The sequence below is a fragment of the Hyaena hyaena genome, unplaced genomic scaffold (genome assembly GCF_003009895.1).
Source record: "Hyaena hyaena isolate Hyena2069 unplaced genomic scaffold, ASM300989v1 scaffold_515, whole genome shotgun sequence".
Taxonomy (NCBI): Eukaryota; Metazoa; Chordata; class Mammalia; order Carnivora; family Hyaenidae; genus Hyaena; species Hyaena hyaena.
In genome coordinates, this window is record NW_024081147.1 from 471,929 (window position 1) to 493,238 (window position 21,310).

The window sequence follows — 21,310 nt, forward strand, 5'->3', positions numbered from 1 at the left end:
CACGTCGTCTCCCCTGAAGCAATTACAGGCAAGTTCTTCTCCCAGCATCCTCTGATATTTGTGTGCACCTCCAGCCCACAGATGAGCTGGGTAGTGAGGAAGAGGGACTGTGTATTGGGCAAGCATATACATCCCAGACTGACAGCATTTCCTTCCTCAACTATCTGACATCATCTTTCCTGAGTTTTCTAAAGCAAGACTCTTGAAGTCAGTTTTAAAAATAAAGCCAGGGGTGCCTGGGTGGCTCCCGTCGGTTAAGTGTCTGGCTTTGGCTCAGGTCATGATTTCATGGTTTGTGAGTTCAAGCCCTGTGTTGGGCTCTGTACTGACAGCTCAGTGCCTAGAGCCTGCTTCGGATTCCGTGTTTCCCTCTCTCTCCCTCTCTGCCCCTTCCCTGATCGTGCTCTGTTTCTCTCTCAAAAATAAATAAACATTAAAAAAATTAAAAAAAGTAAAACCAAACAATAATAAAAAGACATTTCTCCAGGCCTCCCTCATTTGCATACCACATGGCTGGCAGGTGTTTCCCGGAATCATTTCGGAGGAACGATTCTAAATGCATGCAGCTCCCTCCAGCTCATGGGGTATTCCTTGATAGTGAAATATGATCAGTTCTGGGTAATCCTACCAACCTGTGTGCTCATCTGCCCCTTACTGACAGCCCTGCTTTTGAAATCCAACTCTGCCTTGGCCTTGAGTACAGACACGCAGTAACAGACATGACTTACTCTTCTTTGATTCCTGGTTTGCCAAACCTTAGATCCTGAATGTTACAATTGTATTAACGGCTGGTCAGGCAGATCTGATGAAGTCAATACTGGGTCATCAATATATTAGCTGCAGATGGAAAACAGTTAAATGGAGTGGGGGCCGGAAGAACACACTAAAAAAGCCCCAGATCTGGCATTTTTTGTGGTCCCTTCAATTTGCAGAAACCTTACCGCTATCATCAAAGGTCAACGTCAGTTACTGGTACAAAAATCAATGAAACTGAAGCAGGGGAGGAAGAGATCGCAGAGATAAATTCATGACATGTCTACTAGATTGAAGGGACTTGGTGAAAATCTACGTATTTTAAACTCTTGGGAATAAAATGGGTTGTCAGTAAATTGGAACATTCATGTAGTTTCATGGGTTCCTGCGATGAATAGGTTTTAAAGGATTATATCAGCATACAATAGGAAAAAAAGAATAAGGAGAGATTTTAAAATTGCATCTGCTGGTTAGTCTTTATCATCCATTTTGTAGGATTCTTACAATCAGATATTGTGTTTTTTTTTTTCTTTTATGATGTGATCCATAGGCATGTTCTAACCATCCTTGCCAATTACTGCAGAGCATCAGAAATCTTTATTACTGGCAATCTGAGGCTATCAGTTACATTATGTTTGTGTAATATACTAGAAAAAAGCCTCTAACTTTCTAACCTAAACATCATGGTCTGAATGCATTACTCTTAACATGATGTGTACTATCTTGATTGAATGTTAGACTAAAAACATTTGCTCATTTCCGCCCCTTGCCCTGCACCAACAGCAGTGACGTAAGTACTGCCAGTGTTCAAAGTGCCATCTGTAGATCATCCTGCACTGGCAAAGGTGCCATGCTCTGGTAAACAGGGCATTATGTAGCCTCCTTCTCCATTAAGGGTACCTGAGTGGTCTACTGCAAGGTGATTACATTTGCCTTATCTTAGCTGCCAGGAAATATATTTACTCATTAACACTTGATAGGTTGAATGCTCCCTGAGCAATTGAGTATGATTCAAACTAATTCTGAAGGTACCAGAAAGTGACTTCTCTAATGGTAGTTTTCTTCAAGAATGATCACCCTCAGGGAGAGAGGGGCAGAGAGGAAGAACAAAGGAATGCCAGGTGAGGGGCCACACATAGGATTTTGGGCATTTCAATCTCTACTTTGGCTGGCTCGTTAGTAACATTAATGTAGAGGTCCTCAATTTTGGAAATTCAAATAAGATTTAACTTTATATTCATGTTATTTATAGAAACATGGGCTGATAATCAAGAACTTAGTAGCATGTTATATATTTTATGATCAAATTTTTGCATGTGTTTATAAAAACCATTATTTCCAAATTATCAGCACATTTATGAGATCAGATCTGTTATGATACTTACTTTAGAATATTCTGGAATCCATTAGTAGGGATTTGAGGAACTAACAAAGGGTTCCTCTAAAAGCATCGATGGACTCAGCTTAAAAGCAGCAGGGTATAGGAGAAGGCAACCAGGACTGGACTCAGGGGCCCTGGACATATGTCCTTATTCTGTCCCATAAGGTAGGAGTTTGTGCTAGGTGCTTGCAACTCCTAAGCAATTCCTATGTAAAGGTCTGTTTCCTGCCAGGTTCAAGCTGGGTACTCTCCATGAGACCTTTCTTTTGACTAGCCACATGACCTTGGAAGGAGCCATTACTGACTTCATTTCAGGAAACATACTGAAGGTTAAGTAGGTCACCCACATCCAGGTGTAGAATTGTAAATGGTGACATGAGACTGCGGACTCTATGAATGGTCCCACCCAGGTACTGGCCAAGGCTGTCGGGATTAGGATAATATACCACAGTGGCTCTATTTCAGCCATATTTGGAGCTTTTGTAACCCAGAGCCCTGCTGTCCCAAACTACCAGTAGGAAATAGCCAAATGAAGCTATTTAAATCAACGTTAAAATCTAAAACTCTGTTCTTCTTCATTCACAGTAGATACTTTTTGAGCGTCTATTAGTGGCTGCCATATTGACTGGCGCAGATACAGGTTTCCACCATTACAGAAAGTTCTACTGGATAGTGCTGCCCTAAGTGTTGGGATTCTTCTCACTGGCTATAACCTATGACTTGTTAACTGAACCTGACCTCAGTCCTTAGCTACTTCTCTCTCCTCATGGTCCATCAAACACCTCCAACCCTCCCACCTCCAAACCTAGACTTTCCACAATGTTATTGGCATCCTTTAATCTCTTGCTCCTTGATATTCTGTTGGGCACCCCCTGCCAATCCCTGACCATTGGCAAGTCATATCCTTTTGATCTCCCTGCTCCTCTTTTTGGGATATAATGCATTACTGGAAACAATGATAAAATAATAAAATGAAGAGAATGCATGCTCTCAACCCTAATTGGGTCGTCCCTGCTTCTTGGCATTTCTTCAGTTCATCTAACAGATGCACTAACTCATCCCTTACGATGCCACACTCCCAACAACCTCAGCCCTCTCATGATCTTCATTCTCCATAGTCAGTGTCCCAGAAAGATGCCACAAAAGCTCTGGCCATGGGCTTCTCCAACATTTTCCTCTAGTTTTCTTCTTGTTTCCTTTAGCCAAAGTGATCCACCAACTGCTTTCTACCTGGGAGCACTGATTTCTTGTTTTCAGATCTTTGCTCATGATGCCTCAGCCATTTAGAAGTTTTCCTCCCAAACTTACTTCTGCCACAAAGCAGTTTTTGGATCATCCCATCTGAAAGTGACTTCTTTCTTCTCCAAGTTTCCCTAACATTTTCTCTGCACCTCTCACACAAATTTCTAACTGGTATTGCTTGTAATAATGTACACGTCACCCCATACCTTCCCCATCAAACCACAACTGATGTGAGAGGGAGTGCTTGACGGATTCAGCTTGTATCTGCGGCAGCAACTGGCACACTACAGGTCTTTTATAGACAGTACTCAGCACAGATTTATTTAGCGAGTATCTATATACCTATCTGTGAAGATGTCAGATTCATTTTGAAGGCAGACAGAATTAATCCAATAATGAATTGATGAATACATTCTAATGATGACAACATCAGCTTCTAACTCAGTGATCACATTACCGGACCTTCTGATGGGAAAACAAGGGCTTATGTGTTGATGACTAGAACTGCAGTAAATGGGGCTAGAGCAGTGGGAAATATCATTCTGGGGGATGACAGAGGGATGAGATAATAGAGCGTAGGCAGCGAACAAATAAATGGGGCCAGAGCAAGGTGCAATATCATTCTGCGGGGGGAGTAATGCAGGAACAAGATGACAGCAAATAGGCAAACTACCAAAGAAAGGCATCAAACATCAAAGCTGGAACAGACTTACCTTGGGTAGCGATATAATGATTGGGTCGATGATAACCCTGAAAATAAATGAGAAAAGAATATTTGACAAACTTCCAATCAGTAAGCAGCTCAGAAGTCACCCACTAAGTTTGCCAGAATGAATGCACAAATACCAACAACTGCATTGGATATAAGTTAAATGGCCAGACCCAGTACCACTTAGTGCCTTGTACAAAGCAAAGGTGCATCGAACTGAACAGTTCTGTTGCTCACACAGGGGGTGGGAGTAACTTAATCACATGCTGGCTATTAGATTATGGGTGAGCAATAAACACTAACAACTTATGGATTCTCTGAAATAACATGACCACGACTTTTATTAGATTGCAAACAGGCTGGCAATGTGCAACAGGATTTCATTTGTGTTCAGGATGTTATTGGCAATGTGCCAAGGCCTTAACACACATTCTGTGCTACCAGTCTAGGCAGCTACATCGATATTAATACTGAACATCGTTCTTAAACACTGCTAATGCCTGTGACACGCTGCTGGGGCAAGGGCCAGAAATCTGAAGAGGTTCTTCAAGGCCCCTTCCTTTTATCACGACTCTGTGAGGAGGGGAAAAGATGAAAATTGAGACCAAATCAAGAAGGGAACAAAGAACACCCTAGGATCAATATCTGGGGAAGATAAAACCAATTTAGAGAAAATTACACACAGGTAACATAATATCGCCATGGACCTTAATATTTTCCATTTCTGTCCCCCAAGATTACCCAAGATACTGTGCCCGAAGCCAGATGGGAAACAGGAGAAACTTGGAGAGGAAATATGGATTTCTCAGACCATTTAAATGCGTATCTGGTAGATTTTTTTTCTTTTAAAACAAGTCATTGATAATGAACAGCAAAAGCAAACACATTCCTTTATACAACTGACCTACTGTGGGTATAGACTCTTGACAGATAGCAAATAGGGTTATTTGGATAATCATTGATTTTTGGCCAGCTGATAAGTTCCACAAAGCAAGACCCTGTCTGATGTACGGCTCCATATGTCAGTCCTAGCAAGGTGCTCGGAGATTGGCAAAACTCTTCTGTGTAACGGAAATAATCCATACAGTCCATGAATGACCTGTGTTGCTATACATAGTAGCCATTTCTCAGTCCATTGTTTTTGTTTCTGGTCTGAATTGTTCAGTTAAAACTCTAATATGTACAACAGTAACTGATGTATAATATAATATGTGGCTCAATAAAATCTCATTGACTAAGTGAATAAAAGGGCCCTGAATGTTGACTCTCTTCTCTGTTAAAATTAAAACTAATTAATCTGGTATTTTCATTACTTCTATGTCTCCCCTCCTCTGTATCTCTACCTGCCCATTCTTTAAAGCTTAGTTAAAATCACTTCTACCACAAAACCTGATCTGATTAAGTTTACTCCTTCAGGCAGTGATTCATCCAACACTTATTAAGTGCTTAGAGAGTTTTGGGCTGTGCCGGGTGCAGGGGATACAAAGATGCGCAGGATACTGTCTCTGTGCTCAAGAACCCCTCAGGGGCTCTAAGAGCTGGGACCGGAGCATGGACAGGAGACTCTTGGAATCTCCCCAAGGGAGGGAATGTTCTAGAGAAGACATGTCTTACTTCAGCTTCTAAACTGTGAAGTCTTGGGGAGAAGGCAACAGGTCTTGGACCCCTCTGAATTCTCTTACAAAGTACTCACTAAACATCTGCTGGATAAAGGAATAAGTGCAATGTACTTTAGGAAGGAACTCTGCTTTAATAGAAAAAAACCATCTAACTTGGGCTGGGGATGTTTTGGACCATCATCCAATGTAGCGGAGTAGAGGGCTCCATTTGAGGAATGGGATATGAATTACTCTTCAAATAGTCATCCTGTGGGCCCCACCCTCAGATCCATAACCAAAGTATCAAATCTTTCCCAGCAGTACTAAAAACAACATTCTTATGGTTATATTTTAGAGGACTCTTAGAGATTGTGATGCTAGTGCTTTTAGTAGCATCTGAATTATACTCAACCAAGAGAATGAAAGAACCTCTATATATGAGTAAAGCCTGTCCATGGAAGTATTGATGGACTAGAAGACAAGGTGGTGGCCAAGCAGTGGTCTTTGGGAACTGCAAGGGAGCGAAGGTTTGTTTAACGTGAACCTGAGCCTTGAAGGCAACAGTGACTTTCCCTTCATTTTCAGGCCACTTTTGATTTCATTCATTCTTTCAACTGAAAACATGCAGTCTCTTCAGGAATTTATCCTAATGTAAGACATTAAGTTAACATGATGCAGAATGAACAAAGGAGCAGTCTTCAATAATTAAACAGCCTACATATTTAATGACATGTCTTGTGTGCATGAGATGTCCTGGTTAACAGCTGCAGACTACTTTGAAGGCAACTGAAAAGTGCAGTAATGACGAGAGATTGCAAATCATCAAATTAGGAATTAAGAGAGTTTTATCTTATTAATATGTAAACAGATTGTTTTTAAGTGTCAAATAATCTAAGTTGTTGACAAAAACATGGAAATAATATTTCCTTGGTCCTCAGCAGCACGGAAGGCACAGAATGCTACAGAGGAGTTCAGCAGCCAATAGGCCGACGTGAGAAAAGGAGTGGCCGTTTCTTCACCATAAAGTTCTGCGGGCTATGAGATAACGTTCATGCGTTTGCTTCTGGAATTGGAGCAACGAGTGCCCACCAACACCACAGCAGACACACGATGTGGAACGTGGCAGAACAGCTGGGTTTACTGACAGTTTCAAAATACATACATCGATATAGTTTCCATTGATGTAGTCGGAGTTGGTATCTCCTTCTATGGTCTGCAGCCTCACCCGTGAATGGTCATCTGCAAAGGAAAAGGAAAACAATAATTTTTAAAAAACGTTTTGTTTATTTTTGAGAGTCAAAGAGACAGAGCATGAGCAGGGGAGGGGCAAAGAGAGAGGGAGACACAGAATCTGAAGCAGGAGGGCTCGAACTCACAAACTGTGAGGTCATAACCTGAGCCAAAGCTGGATGCTTAGCCGACCCAGGTGCCCCAAGAGAACAATGAATTTAAAGCAATCTGTTGGGCTGCTTAGAGCCTCAGAATGTAAGCACATTACATAGAGATCATTCACATCCACGCTGCCTTACAGATAAACAAAGAATTAAATACTACACACCTACTACACTTCCTAATTTGCTCTTAAAACTAGGAAGGATTTATAATTATTTGCATTTTACAGCAAATGTCATGAAGTTATTCTTTGCTCATTTACAGACGTGAAGCGTTGGCAGAGGTTTGAAACTTCTACGTCGAGTCCTATGAATCACAACAGAATTATTTCTTGGATTGAATGTGTAGCAAGTTCACTAAATCACATACTAACCCTGAGATTTTGAAGGCTGCCTATGACACCCACCTTGACAAATGATGGTTATAAACCACGGTCCAGCCCGCTGGGTGGTGCGGACATGTTGTCCCTGAATTCCCTAGGCCGTTCTCTGTACCATGTGTGTGAGATCCAGAGTCAGGCATGTGGGTTAGAATCCCCACACTTGTGATTTGGGACAAGTTACTAGTTCTTCCTGTGGTTTAGTTCTCTTATCTGTAGAATGGGAATTAACAGGGCCTGCCTCACGGGATCAATGTGAGCATTAAAATAAAATAGAAAAGAAAATCAGAAAAATACTGGTATATAGCAAGCAATGGACAGATATCAGTTGTTGCCATTGTCATGTGCTGTGTAACAGACATGCAGACTGCTCACGAGCTGTACAGCTGGTGGCCCCACAGATGATAACCACCTAGGAACAGACCCACATGCAGTCCAAGTTTTCCTCATGGTGACCTACTCTACGATCTAGTTTCTCAGAGTACATTTTGCTTAAACCAGGGGTCCCCTATCCATATTTCTGCAGGTGGCATGGGGGAGGGGAGTCACTGGGGTGCTGGGTATGTGTGGATTGTCCTGGCTTTTATATTAGGAGAGCCGGTGCACACACACACAGCTACTGCAGAGCAGGCAGGGCAGTAAGTAATTCTGGCAGTAAAGCCATTTGAGCCTCCCGAATGAAAGATGCTCCAGTAGTCCTGAATCATGGCTATTCTACACACATCAGGCTTTAAGGCAGCTCCTCTGAAGGGAGATTAGGTCTGCCTCCCTGTACTCCTTGACTTTCCCTGGGCAGTTTTTTTTTTTTTTTTTTTTAAAGGCAGGCATCACATTAGAGCCTCCCAATCTTCCGAAGCAGCACTGTCTTAGGATCTATTGTGCCTCCTTGTCAGAATCGGCCCTCTTTCACACTTTATTTCTCTTAGAACCTCAGGATGAATGCCGCCCATTCCCTGTGATTTATCACCCTTGGGCCTCTTAAATTGTTTTGGCATGTTCTACATGAGGACTTCAATCTCTGATAAGACTGTACTCTCATCTCCCATAAACAGAGCCTTTGAAATCAAGAGTTTCCCCATCATCTCCTACTGTTCAGTTGGCTACCTCCCTCCCCACTCAATCTTTTTTTTTTTTTTTTTTTTTTTTAACCTGGTCGCTGTTTTTCCAGATTTAGTCGCTCTACTCTTCTCCTGATGGGGAAACCCACAAGATATATGTACAGCATATTTCCTAGGCAGACTGAGATTGTTTTTATTTATCTTTCTATGCATGGGAGTATCCTTTCTTTATTCTAAAGTTGATTCTACTAGATTATGACCTCTTGGAATCAGAGAACACATAGTTTCCACTCTGAATATCCCTATGAGCCCCTTTCATGGAGGCCACAGTGCCGAGCCCCAGGGCCTCTCTCCACAGCACTGTCTGCAATGCACGACCACATTCAGTGGTCCTAACACAAGTGAGCGAGCATGATGCATGTAACTCTTCACCCCACTAATGAATATCGTGTCTCGATAGTCACTGTCGCAGTGGAAGAAGGGGTAAGTTGTGGTCAGGTGAGGCTCACTGGGGCTGTCTGGATTGGTAGAACGGTCCAGAATGTTTCCTTTACAACCACCTATTAAACTGTATTTGGATGCTTTATGCCCTGTCCTGTACCTATATTTCATTATTTAAAACTAAAAGAGTCCAGGGGCGCCTGGGTGGCTCAGTCGGTTATGTGTCCAACTTTGGCTCAGGTCATGAGTTCACGATTTGTGAGTTTGAGCCCCGCGTCAGGCTCTGTGCTGACAGCTCAGAGCCTGGAGCCTGCTTCGGATTCTGTGTCTCCCTCTCTCTCTGCCCCTCCCCTGCTCACGCTGTCTTTCTCTCAAAAATAAATAAACATTAAAAAAAATGTAAGAGTCCACTTTGAGGGCATTATGCTATGTGAAATAAGTTCAACACAAAAGGGTAAATACTCCATGATTCCACTTATATTAGAGTAGTCAAATTCACAGAGACAGAAAGAACAGTGGTCTCCAGGGAGTGCGGAGAGGTGGGGAATAGGAAGTTAGGGTTGAGTAGGTAAAGATTTGCAGTTTGGGAAGATGAAAAACTTCTGGCAATGGGTGGTGACGGTTGCCTAACAGTGATCATGAACTTAATACCACTGAACCAGACATTTAGAAATGCTTATGTGGTAAGCTTCACGTTATGTGTATTTTACCACAATTTTTAAAAAAGGGAGAGTCCACTTTCTCCACCCCTCCCTTGTTGAATACGTCCCAAGTTCCACTCTAAGCCAGGATGTCCTGAGAAACAGCACCTTCCAAGGTGGGAAGAGCACTCATGGACTTGCAGTCTTGGAGAACCGTGGGAGTTCCCTTGCTTCTTCCCTTTCCTGGATGAAATAAAGGGGGTGGCAGTGACTCGAGAGCTTGCCACCAGAGGACAACTGTCAGACATTATTAATGTGTGCTCAGGAGATGGTTTAAGAATTACTGAAATGAAGTTTAGGAGCTATTTTTTCTTTCGGCGATAAAAAGTGCAAGTACTGATAAGTCAGTGTATCTTAAGGCAGGGGGAGAGATATTTTAACAGTGGAGATGGGCTTAATTTCTCAGATGAAGGAGTCGGCTCTGGAGAAGAACAAAAGAACATGAATTCCGCCTGCCAGACGAGGCTGGTAGTGGCATGATTACCCTCTTCGCTGTACTGGGTCAGCCTGATCAGGGTAATCCTCTGCCTTCCGGTACCTTTCCTCAACAGCACCTTTCCTCAACAGCAGCAATAAAATGAGAAAAAAGGTCTCACTACCTGAGTCAATGAAAGTGAAGGCAAAAGAAGTAAGTTGATCTGTCGCTCCAGTCAGGAGAGCCTTCCCTAAACTCCTGCTGGATATCTGAACATGCCTAGGTGACAGAGACGGGGATTCTCAGGCATCCTCTTTCAGATCGAACTCTTAGTGGGCTATGAAAACCATAAATATAGACTGTTGGGGGGCAAACAAGTCAGACCATGGAAGTTCACTGCCATCTTTTCTTGAAATCTCATTCACCTTGAACCACAAGCCAATTAAGAAGACTATCATACGGCAAACATTCTTTTAGGAAAACTCAATTCCTTGTCCTCAGGTACTCTTGAGGTAAAATGGTATCAAATATCAATGAGGAAATGCCTATAGGACATTTCCAGCATGTGACAAATATGGGAGGCTCTTGGGCAAGGCATCAAGAGATGCCCACTGCCCACTGGTTGAGCCCCATCCCCTCCACTTTGTTTTGGAGGCTGACCAGCTGGGAGTGGGTCTTTATCAGTATCAGAAGCTATCATTTGGGTTGAAAGGAAGAAGTTTGGAGAATTCACCTGTTCGAGTATAAAAGTTCGAAAAATCCAATGGATTTGTGGCTGACAATAGGTCAATTATTTATGAAAGCCAAGGGGTCAAGACTATAAGGACTTGGTATTTCCCGGAGACAGAGTCTAATAAGGTTGAAAAGACCTGAGCTTTAGAGTTATAAACTACCATCCTTGTTTCTCTCCGGGTATGGGTACTTTTTCCTTGGTTACTCCAAAGCCATTTCATGTTGATATTGTGTAGTATTTAGCTCAGGGGGCCCAGAGACCCTGATTTGAATACTGGCTGTCCTACCCCCCTGAAGCACGAACCTAGACAAATTCTGAATCTTACTGTGGTTCTTTATCTGTAAGAAGAGGTTGACGATGGGCTACCTTCACAGGATTGTTGGGAAGACCAAGTAAGAAGGACATATCCAAGTGCGTGGACCATAGGACAGTTTCCATCAAAAACGAAGTCCCCCTCTTATGTGAATAAAAGTGACTTCCTTGATGCTTAGCAGTTCAAACCACAAAGAGCCCAGGATGCTTGTTTGGAGGTCAGCAGAGCAGGGGAAAACTGCACACTCGAAGCAGGTAATCTTTGGGAAAGATGAACCTGAACTAGTGTTTAAGGGAAAACAGGGAAAAAGGTCTGAAAATTGGATGAATATGCTGAAACAGCTCCTTCAACTTAGCCCCTGGCATCTATTCAGCAACTTGTCTCTGTATTTAAAAAATATTTTCCTAAATCAAGGTGTAATTGACATATGACATATTAATTTCAGGTGTACAACAGAATGATTTGATATTTGTATATCTTGTAAAACAATAACCACAATAAGTCTAGTTAACATTTGACACCATATGAAGTTACACTTTTTTTAAAAATTTATTGTGATGGACACTGTAGGATTTACTCTTTCGGCGACTTTCATGTATGTACTAAGATATTGCTGACTGATAATCATTGTGATTACATTACACTCTCAGGCCTTGCATACCTGATAGTTGAACCAAGTTGTACCACTTGACCTTCTTAGCCCATTTCACCTCCCCACTACCCCTTCCTTCTAACAACCCCAATATTGTATTAGTTTCAGGTGTACAATATAGTGATTCAATATTTATAAACATTACAAAATGCTTGCCATATTAAGTCTAGTTACCATCTCTCATCATAATATTACTGGCTATATTCCCTATGCTGTATCTTTTATTCCCATGTCTTACTAATTTTATATCTTGAAGACTATATCTCTTAATCCCATTCACCTATTTTGTCCTTCCCCCCCCTTCTTCCTCTCTGGAGACTAAGAATTTGTTCTCTGTATTTATGGGTCAATTTTTGCTTTGTTTTGCTTTGGTTGATTTTTAGACTCCAGATATAAGTGAAATCACTAAATATCTGTTTTTCATTGTATCACTTGTTTCACATAGAATAATATCCTTTAGTTTCACCCATGTCACAAATGGCAAGATTTCATTCCTTTATGGTTGAATAGTATTCCATTATCTATCTATCTGTCTATCTCACATCATCATTATCTATTAATCCATGATGGATACTTAGGTTGTTTCTGTATCTTCGCCATTGTAAATAATGCTGCAACAAACATAGGAGTGCATATATGTTTTCAAATTAGTGTTTTTTTTTTTTTAATGTTTATTTTTGAGAGAGAGACACAGAGTGTGAGCAGGGGAGGGGCAGAGACAGAGGGAGACACAGAATCCAAAGCAGGATCTAGGCTCTGAGATGTCAGCACAGAGCCCTATGCGGGACTGGAACTCATAAACTGCGAGATCATGACCTGAGCTGAAGTTGTACACTTAACAAAGTGAGCCACCCAGGCGTCCCTAGTGTTTTTTGCTTTCTTTAGATAAATATCTAGTAGTGGGATTTCTAGGTCATATGGTAGTTCTACTTTTAATTTTTTGAGGCTTGCTCCATAATGTTTCCATCGTGGCTATACCAATTTATATTCCCACCAACACGGCATGAGGGTCCCCTTTTCTCATATGCTTGCCAACACTTGCAAGATAACAGCCATTCTCACAGGTGTGGGGTGATATTTTATTGTTGTTTTGATTTGCATTTCTCTGATGACTAGTGACGCTGAACGTTTTTCATGTGCTTGCTGGCCATCTGTATGTCTTCTGTAGAAAAAATGTTTATTCAGATCTGCTGTCCATTTTTAAATTGGATTGTATGTTTGTTTTGCTGTTGGGTTATAAGAGTTATTTGCATGTTTTGGATATTAACCCCTTATTGGATATATGATTTGCACATATTTTCTCCCATTCAGTAGGCTGCCTTTTCATTCTGTTGATGGTTTCCTTTGCTGTGCAGAAGATTTTTTTTTCTGATAGTAGAGCCATTTGCTTATTTTTCTGCTTTTGTTGGCATTGCTTTCAGAGTCAGATCTAAAAATCATCACCAAGACCACTGTCAAGGAGCTTACCACCTACATTTTCTTCCAGGAGTTTTATAGTTTCAGGTATCACATTCAAGTCTTTAATTTATTTTGAGTTAACTTTTATATCTAGTGTAACATAGTAGCCTAGTTTCATTCTTTGGCATATGGTTGCCAAGTGAACAAATATAAACACCACTTATTAACGAGACTCTCCTTTTCCCATTGTATATACTTGCATGTTTTGTTGTAAATTCATTGACCATATACATATGGGCTTATTTCTGGGATCCCTATTCTATTCTATTGATCTATATGTCTGTTTTTATGTCAATACCATACTCTTTTGATTACTGTAGCTTTGTAATATAGTTTGAAATCAGGGAGTGTGATGCCTCTAGCTTTTTCTTTCTCAAGACTGCTTTGGCTGTGCAAGGTCTTCTGTGGTCCCATACAAATCTTAGAATTGTTTGTTCTATTTCTGTAAAAAAAAAATGCCATTGGAATTTTGATAGGAATTGCATTGAATCTATAGATGGCCTTGGGTAGTATGGACATTTTAACAATAATAATTCTTCCAATCCATGAGGATGGAATTTCTTTCCATTTATTTGTGTCTTCTTCAATTTCTTTCATCAGTGCCTTAGAGTATAGGTCTTTTCTCTCGTTGGTTACATTTATTCCTAGGTATCTTAATCTTTTTGATGGAACTGCAAATGTGACTGTTTTCTTAATTTCTCTTTCTGGTGGTTTGCTGTTCGTGTATAGAAATGCAAGGGGCATCTGGGTGGCTTAGTCAGTTAAGCATCCAACGTTGGCTCAGGTCATGATCTCATGGTTTGTGGGCTTGAGCCCTGTGTGGGGCTCTGTGCTGGCTGCTCAAGAGCCTGGAGCCTGCTTCAGATTCTGTGTCTCTCTCTCTGCACCTCCCCTCCTTGCTCGCTTGCTCTCTCAAAATAAATAAACATGAAAAAAAAGAAATGCAAAAGACTTTTGTATATTGCTTTTGTACCCTGCAAATCTACTGTATTCATTTATTAGTTTTAACATTTTTTTTTGGTGGAATCTTTAGGGTTTTCTATATGTGAAATCATGTTATCCACAAATAGTGAGAATTTTACTTTTTCCTTTCCAATTTGGATGCCTTTTATTTTTATTTCTTTTTCCATGGCTAACACTGCCAATAATTTGTTGAATAAAAGTGGGTGGGCCTCTGTGATCTTTTTCCTGATCTTAGAAGAAAAGCTTTCAGTTTTTCACCATTATGTAAGCTGTGGGCTTGTCATATCTGGTCTTTATTAAGCTGTGGTATGTCTTTCTATACCCACTTTATTGAAAGTTTTAATCAGAAATGGACGTTGAATTTTGTCAAATGCTTTTTCCGCATGTATTGAGACGATAACATGATTTTTACCCTACATTTTGTTAATGTGGTGTGTCACAATGACATTAATGTGGTGTGTCACAATGACATGGAGCCATCTTTGAAGCCTTGGAATAAATCCCACTTGATTATGATGTATTTATCCTTCTACTCTATTGCTGAATTTGATTTGTTAATATTTTTTGAGGAGTTTTGCATCAAAGTTCATCAGGGATTTTAACTTTTCTCTTCCATCCTTATTTCTGTACAGCGTAGCATGGGAGTTAGAATCACAGGCGTTGGGAGTCCGAATCCCTGGGTTTGAATCCCAATTCTGGCACTTTCTAGTTGTGTGGCTTTGGATGAGTTATTTAGCTTCTCTGTGTCTTAGTTTCTTTCATTGTAAAATGGAAATAAAAAGAGTGCCTACCGTAGAGAGTTTTTGTGAAAACTGAGTTAATATGAGGAATGCATTGGTAAGTGTTTGGCATATAGTGAGAACTAAGTAAAAGGGAGCTGTCACTTGTATCGTTATTGCCAATAATTTAATTCAAGACCTGATAATATTTCACTCTGGCCTCCAGACTTTTCCTTCTCTAGGAAATTCATGCTGAGAGCTGCTTTTCTAAAACACAATTTATTCTGTCCCCACCTAGTTCAAACCATTCAAGGATATCAACAGGGAACTGATCAACAGTGGTCTCTGTTGGGGAAGATCATTGAAAAGATGTGATCAGCGGATGTCCCATGAGCTGGTCCGGGGCACTGGAAGTTCCTCACCCATCTCTCCCTTACCTTTTGAATGTGGGTTCTGCTTGTCTTTCCTGCTCCCAGAGGCTACTCCAAGGACACAGTGTTGAGACAGTGATATGATGTTGAGAACACTTGTGCAGTATACGTGACTGAACATAGTTAAGGCCTTTTCATAAACCTTTAAGATTTGGCAGGTAGATGCGAGGACCCACTTGCCTTGCTGCCGTCCAAGACAAGGCTTGTATGTAAGTTCCCTTTACTTGTTCAAACTCCCAGCTACCATCCTAGAGTGCCCTGCCTCTTTCTTTGGTCTCTCCCTGTCCTCTATGTATGGGAGCTGGTTTCAGATTACACCCAGGAAGCTCCCAAAAGGGTTGTGAAGCAACAGTCGTCTAAAACAATGGAATATGATACAATCACTAAAAGTATTATATAGCTTTAATTTCCTTACCTGGAAAGATCTCTGTGACAGATTGTGGAGTGAAGAAGAGCAGGTAACAAAGCAGCGTGTCTCGTAAGAGTCTGTTTATGTGAAATAATTGTATATGTGAGCAGATATGCCTGGTGGGATAAGTGAAGGATGGGTGGCATTTCTGCAGGGTGGGAAAATTTGGAGTGGCATTTATTTTCATCTTGATGGTTTTGTGTTTCACTTTGTGTACACAGCTTATACTGTCTTTATCATCAGAAATGAAACAATAAACTTATTTTTACTTAAACAATAAAGCCAATGACTTCAAGGCAGAGAACAGAAAGAGATGAAGGAAACAAACAAAATTGTTAGTAGGGTTTGAACTAGTGGGTGAGGTTCTGAGTAATTTTCCCAACTTTACGTTAATTTTTCTGTCTAAGTTTTCTTGAATGTGTATGAATTGCTTTTCTAATTGCGGGATAAAAGATGTCTATTTAGCCATCAATGGTTGGAATATGATCAAAACCTAACTAATGTTTATATTATAATCACAACTCAGTGTCAGCCCATCATGAAAGGGAGCAAACTGACATTTTGAGAAAGTCTGCATAAAGGCCTTGCTGTTATTCTTCTCATTCCTTTCAAAAAAGCCTTTACTGTAAGAAATAGGGTAAAAGTCATATTTTTGGGTAAGAAACAGGCACATAAAGACCTGGTATAAAGCATAACAAGCCACTGCTCACTACTGAAAAATTATAATCTGCTGGTGCTTTTCCCCATTTACATATGGTTATGTATACATGTGTGTATGCATTTATGTATGTGTATTTATGTACATATGCATGTATGCCATGTGGGTACTTATGTGTGTGTATGCATGCATTTATGGATGTGTGCATTCATACATTACAGGTGAGGTAACTAGACAGTTAAAGCAGGTCTCTATGCTTTACTCTAAGTCCCTAAAAAGGGATGATTATGCCCTTTTTCTCACATAGCATTATATTCAAAACACCTCTGAGTAGCTTCAAGTATTTTAACATTTTCATTTTAAACACAAAGGATATGGGTAATAGCCTTCCAATTGTAACTCGTCTGTAATTAGATATTACTACAGCAGCAGCAGTAGAGTGTGTCACTGATAATATTTCACCTCCAACCACTTCTCTCTTTCTGCTAAATATTGATGACATATTTAAGGTAAATCAGAATCACAGTGATTTAAGTAACATATGCCCTCTGAGAGGAGACTCAAAATTAATTTTAATTACAATTGATTTCTGCAAATAATGGCTTTGCTCCTCTGGTGGTGACATTCTTGCCAAGGATGGCTGCTGCACTGGTTTCGAGGTGCAAGATGCAAGAGCGACCAGTGGCAGATGGGAAGGGTTCAGCGCCCTACCCCTGAATGACCTGTAGGCCAGCCTCGTATCCCTACTTGTGCCTACCACCTGGATGCTCAGGCCACACCAGTGCTGAGCACCAAACAAAGAGGGAACCTTTGAGTTTAGTGGTAGGTGGCTCCATATTAATCTTTGCTCTTACTGTTGGTTTTATGTGTTACTTAGTCATGCCATGTTTCTTTTCATCTAGACCCTCTGTCAGAGACCCTACCTCTTTAATCTTCAGCATCCTGGCAGGACCCCCCTGACTTTTATTTTGCCCAATTCTTCTAGATTTTTCTCTTTGCTTTCCTAAACCTGGTGTGTCGACTGGTTTCACTCTTATTCTCATCCATCTGAATGTTATTGTCAAAAGCTCTCCATGCCGGCCCATACTTATCCAACGAATCCCTTGTTCCCACCATCCTCCCTTCACCTGCCTTTATTCCTAGACTGGATCATGACAGTAATGGATTCATCAGAAGTGAATCCATTGTGCTGGAGAGGCTCATGTGTTGGAGAGAAGCATACTGCTGTGGAACAAAACCCCGGAAGAGTGGTCTTCAGCATGAGTATCAAGATTAGGTTACTTGTTAAAAGAATTAGGTAGAATAGATGGGGTCGAAGGTTTCACTCTCCCCTTAGATACCCTACTTGAGCTGGGAAAATGGAGGAAGAGGGTGTGGGTAACACAGTGAGGATGAGAACCAAAGCCCAGAAGGGACCCCCTTCAAGGAGCTGCTGCTCCTCTTGTCACGTCCCCACTCATTGCCTCCTCACCCCCTGCCCACTCCATTCAAAGCACCATTTGCTAATTTCATGAGTAATTCTCATGTTGCTACATCAGTCTTCACTGCAATGGATTCTTCAACAGGACACTACTGATACCCTGTCTTCTCTATGAGACAATGCTCCTTTGTACATGTCAGGCAGTATTGCCTCAGCCTCATTATTTCCCATTACTGAACCTCCTCCAGGCTGTAGGCTCTCGTTGCCCTCCCTGCTTGCTCCACAGATAATCTTCTCACACCAGCGGTTTCAACCACCATTCTACGTGCCAAGATTCACTAGTTTATATTCAGGCCCAGACACCTGTCCTTTGGGTCAGAGCAGTCTATATAACTGCCTACTGGGCATTTCATTTGAACATTTTGCAGGCAACTCAGTGTATCCCCAGATCCTCAGATTTAATTCATACTCTTTCCTTGCTACTGCCAACATCATGCCTACCCCTGAGTTCTCTGCCAAATCTGCTTCCCTTCCAGTGTTACCCATTGGAGTCAATGGTCCATCCTTCCAACTTGTCTATCCACCCAGCTGTCCGTCCATCTATCCATCCATCCATCCTCCTGTGAGTCAGAAACAGAAACATCTCTGACTCCTCTGTGTCGCTTACCCCACATCCTGTCCATTCCATTTGATCAATTACTTCTCCTGAATCCATCTATTTCTCTTCTTTCTAGTCCACATTATCATTGCTTCTCACTTTGGCTACTGAGAAAATCTCTTAACCAGGGTCCCCTTCCAATTCATTTTTTACTCTGCTGTCAGATTAAATTTCCCAAATGCAAATCTGATGCACAATCCCTACCCCTCTCCTCAAAAAACCCTTTGATGAGGTTTTCCTTTGCTTTTATAACAAACACTAAAATCCTAAATCTTCCCTAGAAGGTCTTGCAGGTCTGGCTTCCATTTCCCTCTACCCCTCACTGATCTGCCCCCAACTCTCACCCTGTCTACCTCTGGCCACCTGGCCTTCCTTCAGTGCCTCAGACTCCAGGGGTCCCCTTGAGAGGATCTGTTCATGTGATGCACTCCCTATCTGCAACATTCCCTTGCTCTACTCCTTCATTCAGTGGCCTTTCATTTCACATTCTCCAGAAAGCCTTTTCTTACCACCTGAACAAGCCAATCCTCACATGACAGAGTCTCACGGTATCTCGCCCCTCTTCTTTGTGGCCCTTAACTTTATTTCATTTAATTCCTTTGTATAATCACTTAAGTCTCTCCTCCCCGCTCCTTCCCTGGAAAATGTCAGTTCTTCACATTTCCACCTTTCCCCTTGCGCCCCCTCACCCTACTCCAGTGACACGGGCCTCCTTGCCATTCACAGCACCGCACCGCACCACACTAAGGCACACCTGCCCACTCAGGGCCTCTGCCTCCACCTGGCTCCCTTCCTCACCTATCTCAGGCCCTGGTGTACATCTTAACCCCTCACAGAGGCCTTTCTTGACCACGACTTACAAACTGCAACTTCTGCCCTAACACATCTCCTCTCCTTGCGCTATTTTCTCTGTTACACACCTCACTTTCTAATATACATATTATACTTTACTTAGTTTACTTAGTGACTTTCTCTGTTGCCCCTATAAGAATGTCAAGTGCTGTACAAGCAAGGAGTTTTGTTCTGTCCCCCGCTCTTTCTCTGATACCTAGGATAGTGCCTGGCACGTAATAAGCACTCAGTGATATCTGTTGAAAGAATTCCTTTAGCACAGCACAGAGCCTGGCACACGGCAGACCAATATGTCTTTGTTGAATGGACCCCAGAAAGGGAGGAGGAAGCCTCAGAAGGGGCTGCAGATTCTGGCTCCTTATCGTCAACTACCAGTCCCCAGAAAAGACGACCCCAGGCTCTAAGCCCCCCACCCTGCCTTAGCCAGGAGATTTAGTGTGTCTCTTAAGCTCAGAGTTAATAATGAGTGGGAACCTCTGAGAAAATTGGGAAGGTTGTTTTTGTGGTGTGGTGAAGGGGGTATTTGTTTATATTTGGAAAGGGCTAGCTCAGCACATTTAGAGTGTAAATAAGGGAAAAGTTTAACTTAAGATAGCAAAAGCCAATAAACAGTTTCTAAGCACAATTAAAACCATTTTATATGCAAATGATGTTATAAAACAATGAATGTGATCATTAAGAACACTTCTTATGGTTCTCTGAAAAACACTAAGGAGAAATTCTAAGATAGTTGACCGAACCCCCATAGTCAGTGGTCATTCCCAGGGCCTAGGTGCTAGGAAACAGCCTTCTTTATCCATAAAACTGACTTTTCAACAATTGTATCATTTCTTAGGGTGCAGTAGGGGGTAGTAATACTCTTCCCCAAGCCTATAAAGAAACAACTGATACAGTTGCATATGGAAGCAGGATTTGGGTAAGTATTTATTTCATAGGAGACTATAAATTTTTATTTCAATAATGTTGGGAGGCAGGTTAGGCCATGCTTATCTTTTGTTCTGTTTCCCTTCCACCCTATTTTCCAATGTGCTGGCCGGTGCCCTCCAGCGAGCGGTCCTCTAGACCCGGCAGGGAGCGGACCGTCACATTGGCTACTGCCTTTCTCACACTTGGCCCATTATTAAATGTCCTCTGACATCCTGTTCTCCTCAGCACCCATCCAGAGCTAGGTGACAACTAATGATAATAGGTTAACAATTAGTACATCCATGAGACCTTGTCTCCACAATAGACATGAAGGTGTCAAAAAAGAGCTTCTCGGAAGACCCTTAATAGTGGCAGCTCTGGAATTTCTCTACAGGGGCTGCAGAGGTCAGCCTGGGGGCTGGAGGAATAGCTTGGAACTACCTTTGAATGGCAGGCACACGGTTTTTACTTAGTTGGTATATTTATTTGGGGTGGCCTAGGGAGACAACGGGGAGAGGGGCTAAGGTCTCCTTAAGCTGCCTCTTGTCACTGACACTGGCCCTTGCAGACCATGATGCTAATGGAGAAAACTTCAAGAACGGTAGGAAGCTGGTGGGGACCAACCATCTAACCATGGACTGAACACTGGTTATAAGAGCCATTCTTGGGCTGGAACCCTGCCTCCACATCTTATCAACCTAACCTTTCACTGTGTCTCAACTGCCTCACCTGTAAAACAGATACAATCATATTACCTGTTTCATGGTATCATTACAGGGAGGAGTTCACATGAGTTAACAGAGGGAAGTGCTTAGAGTGGTGGCTAGCACACGGGAAGTGCTCAACAAGTGTTAGCGTTTCTTATCTTTTTCATTGATCATTCAAAAATATTCCTCAAGTGCCCACCAAGTGCAGGTATTAGGCTCTGCATCAGGAAGGAGCAGGCCCAAAGTCATACTGAACGGAGGCCAGCTGGCTCTCGGGAGTGCACTTATACCCACACTCATCGACACTGTCCTCATCTGGGATATCGCGGGGACTGCAGGACATAGGCTCACCAACGCTCCCT

At 41.8% G+C, this 21,310-nt stretch overlaps 1 protein-coding gene across 5 annotated transcripts in view; it reads right to left on the reverse strand.

Moving 5' to 3' along the window:
- Positions 1-21,310, reverse strand: part of PTPRM (protein tyrosine phosphatase receptor type M) — a 782,304-nt gene that overhangs the window by 75,018 nt on the left and 685,976 nt on the right. For all 5 annotated transcript variants that reach the window (XM_039255239.1, XM_039255236.1, XM_039255237.1 and 2 more), the window contains 2 exons: positions 6,846-6,922; positions 4,090-4,126 (listed from right to left, as the gene is read on the reverse strand). In XM_039255239.1, the coding sequence (XP_039111170.1) occupies positions 4,090-4,126; positions 6,846-6,922 (114 nt within the window). The remainder of the gene's footprint in view (positions 1-4,089; positions 4,127-6,845; positions 6,923-21,310) is intronic.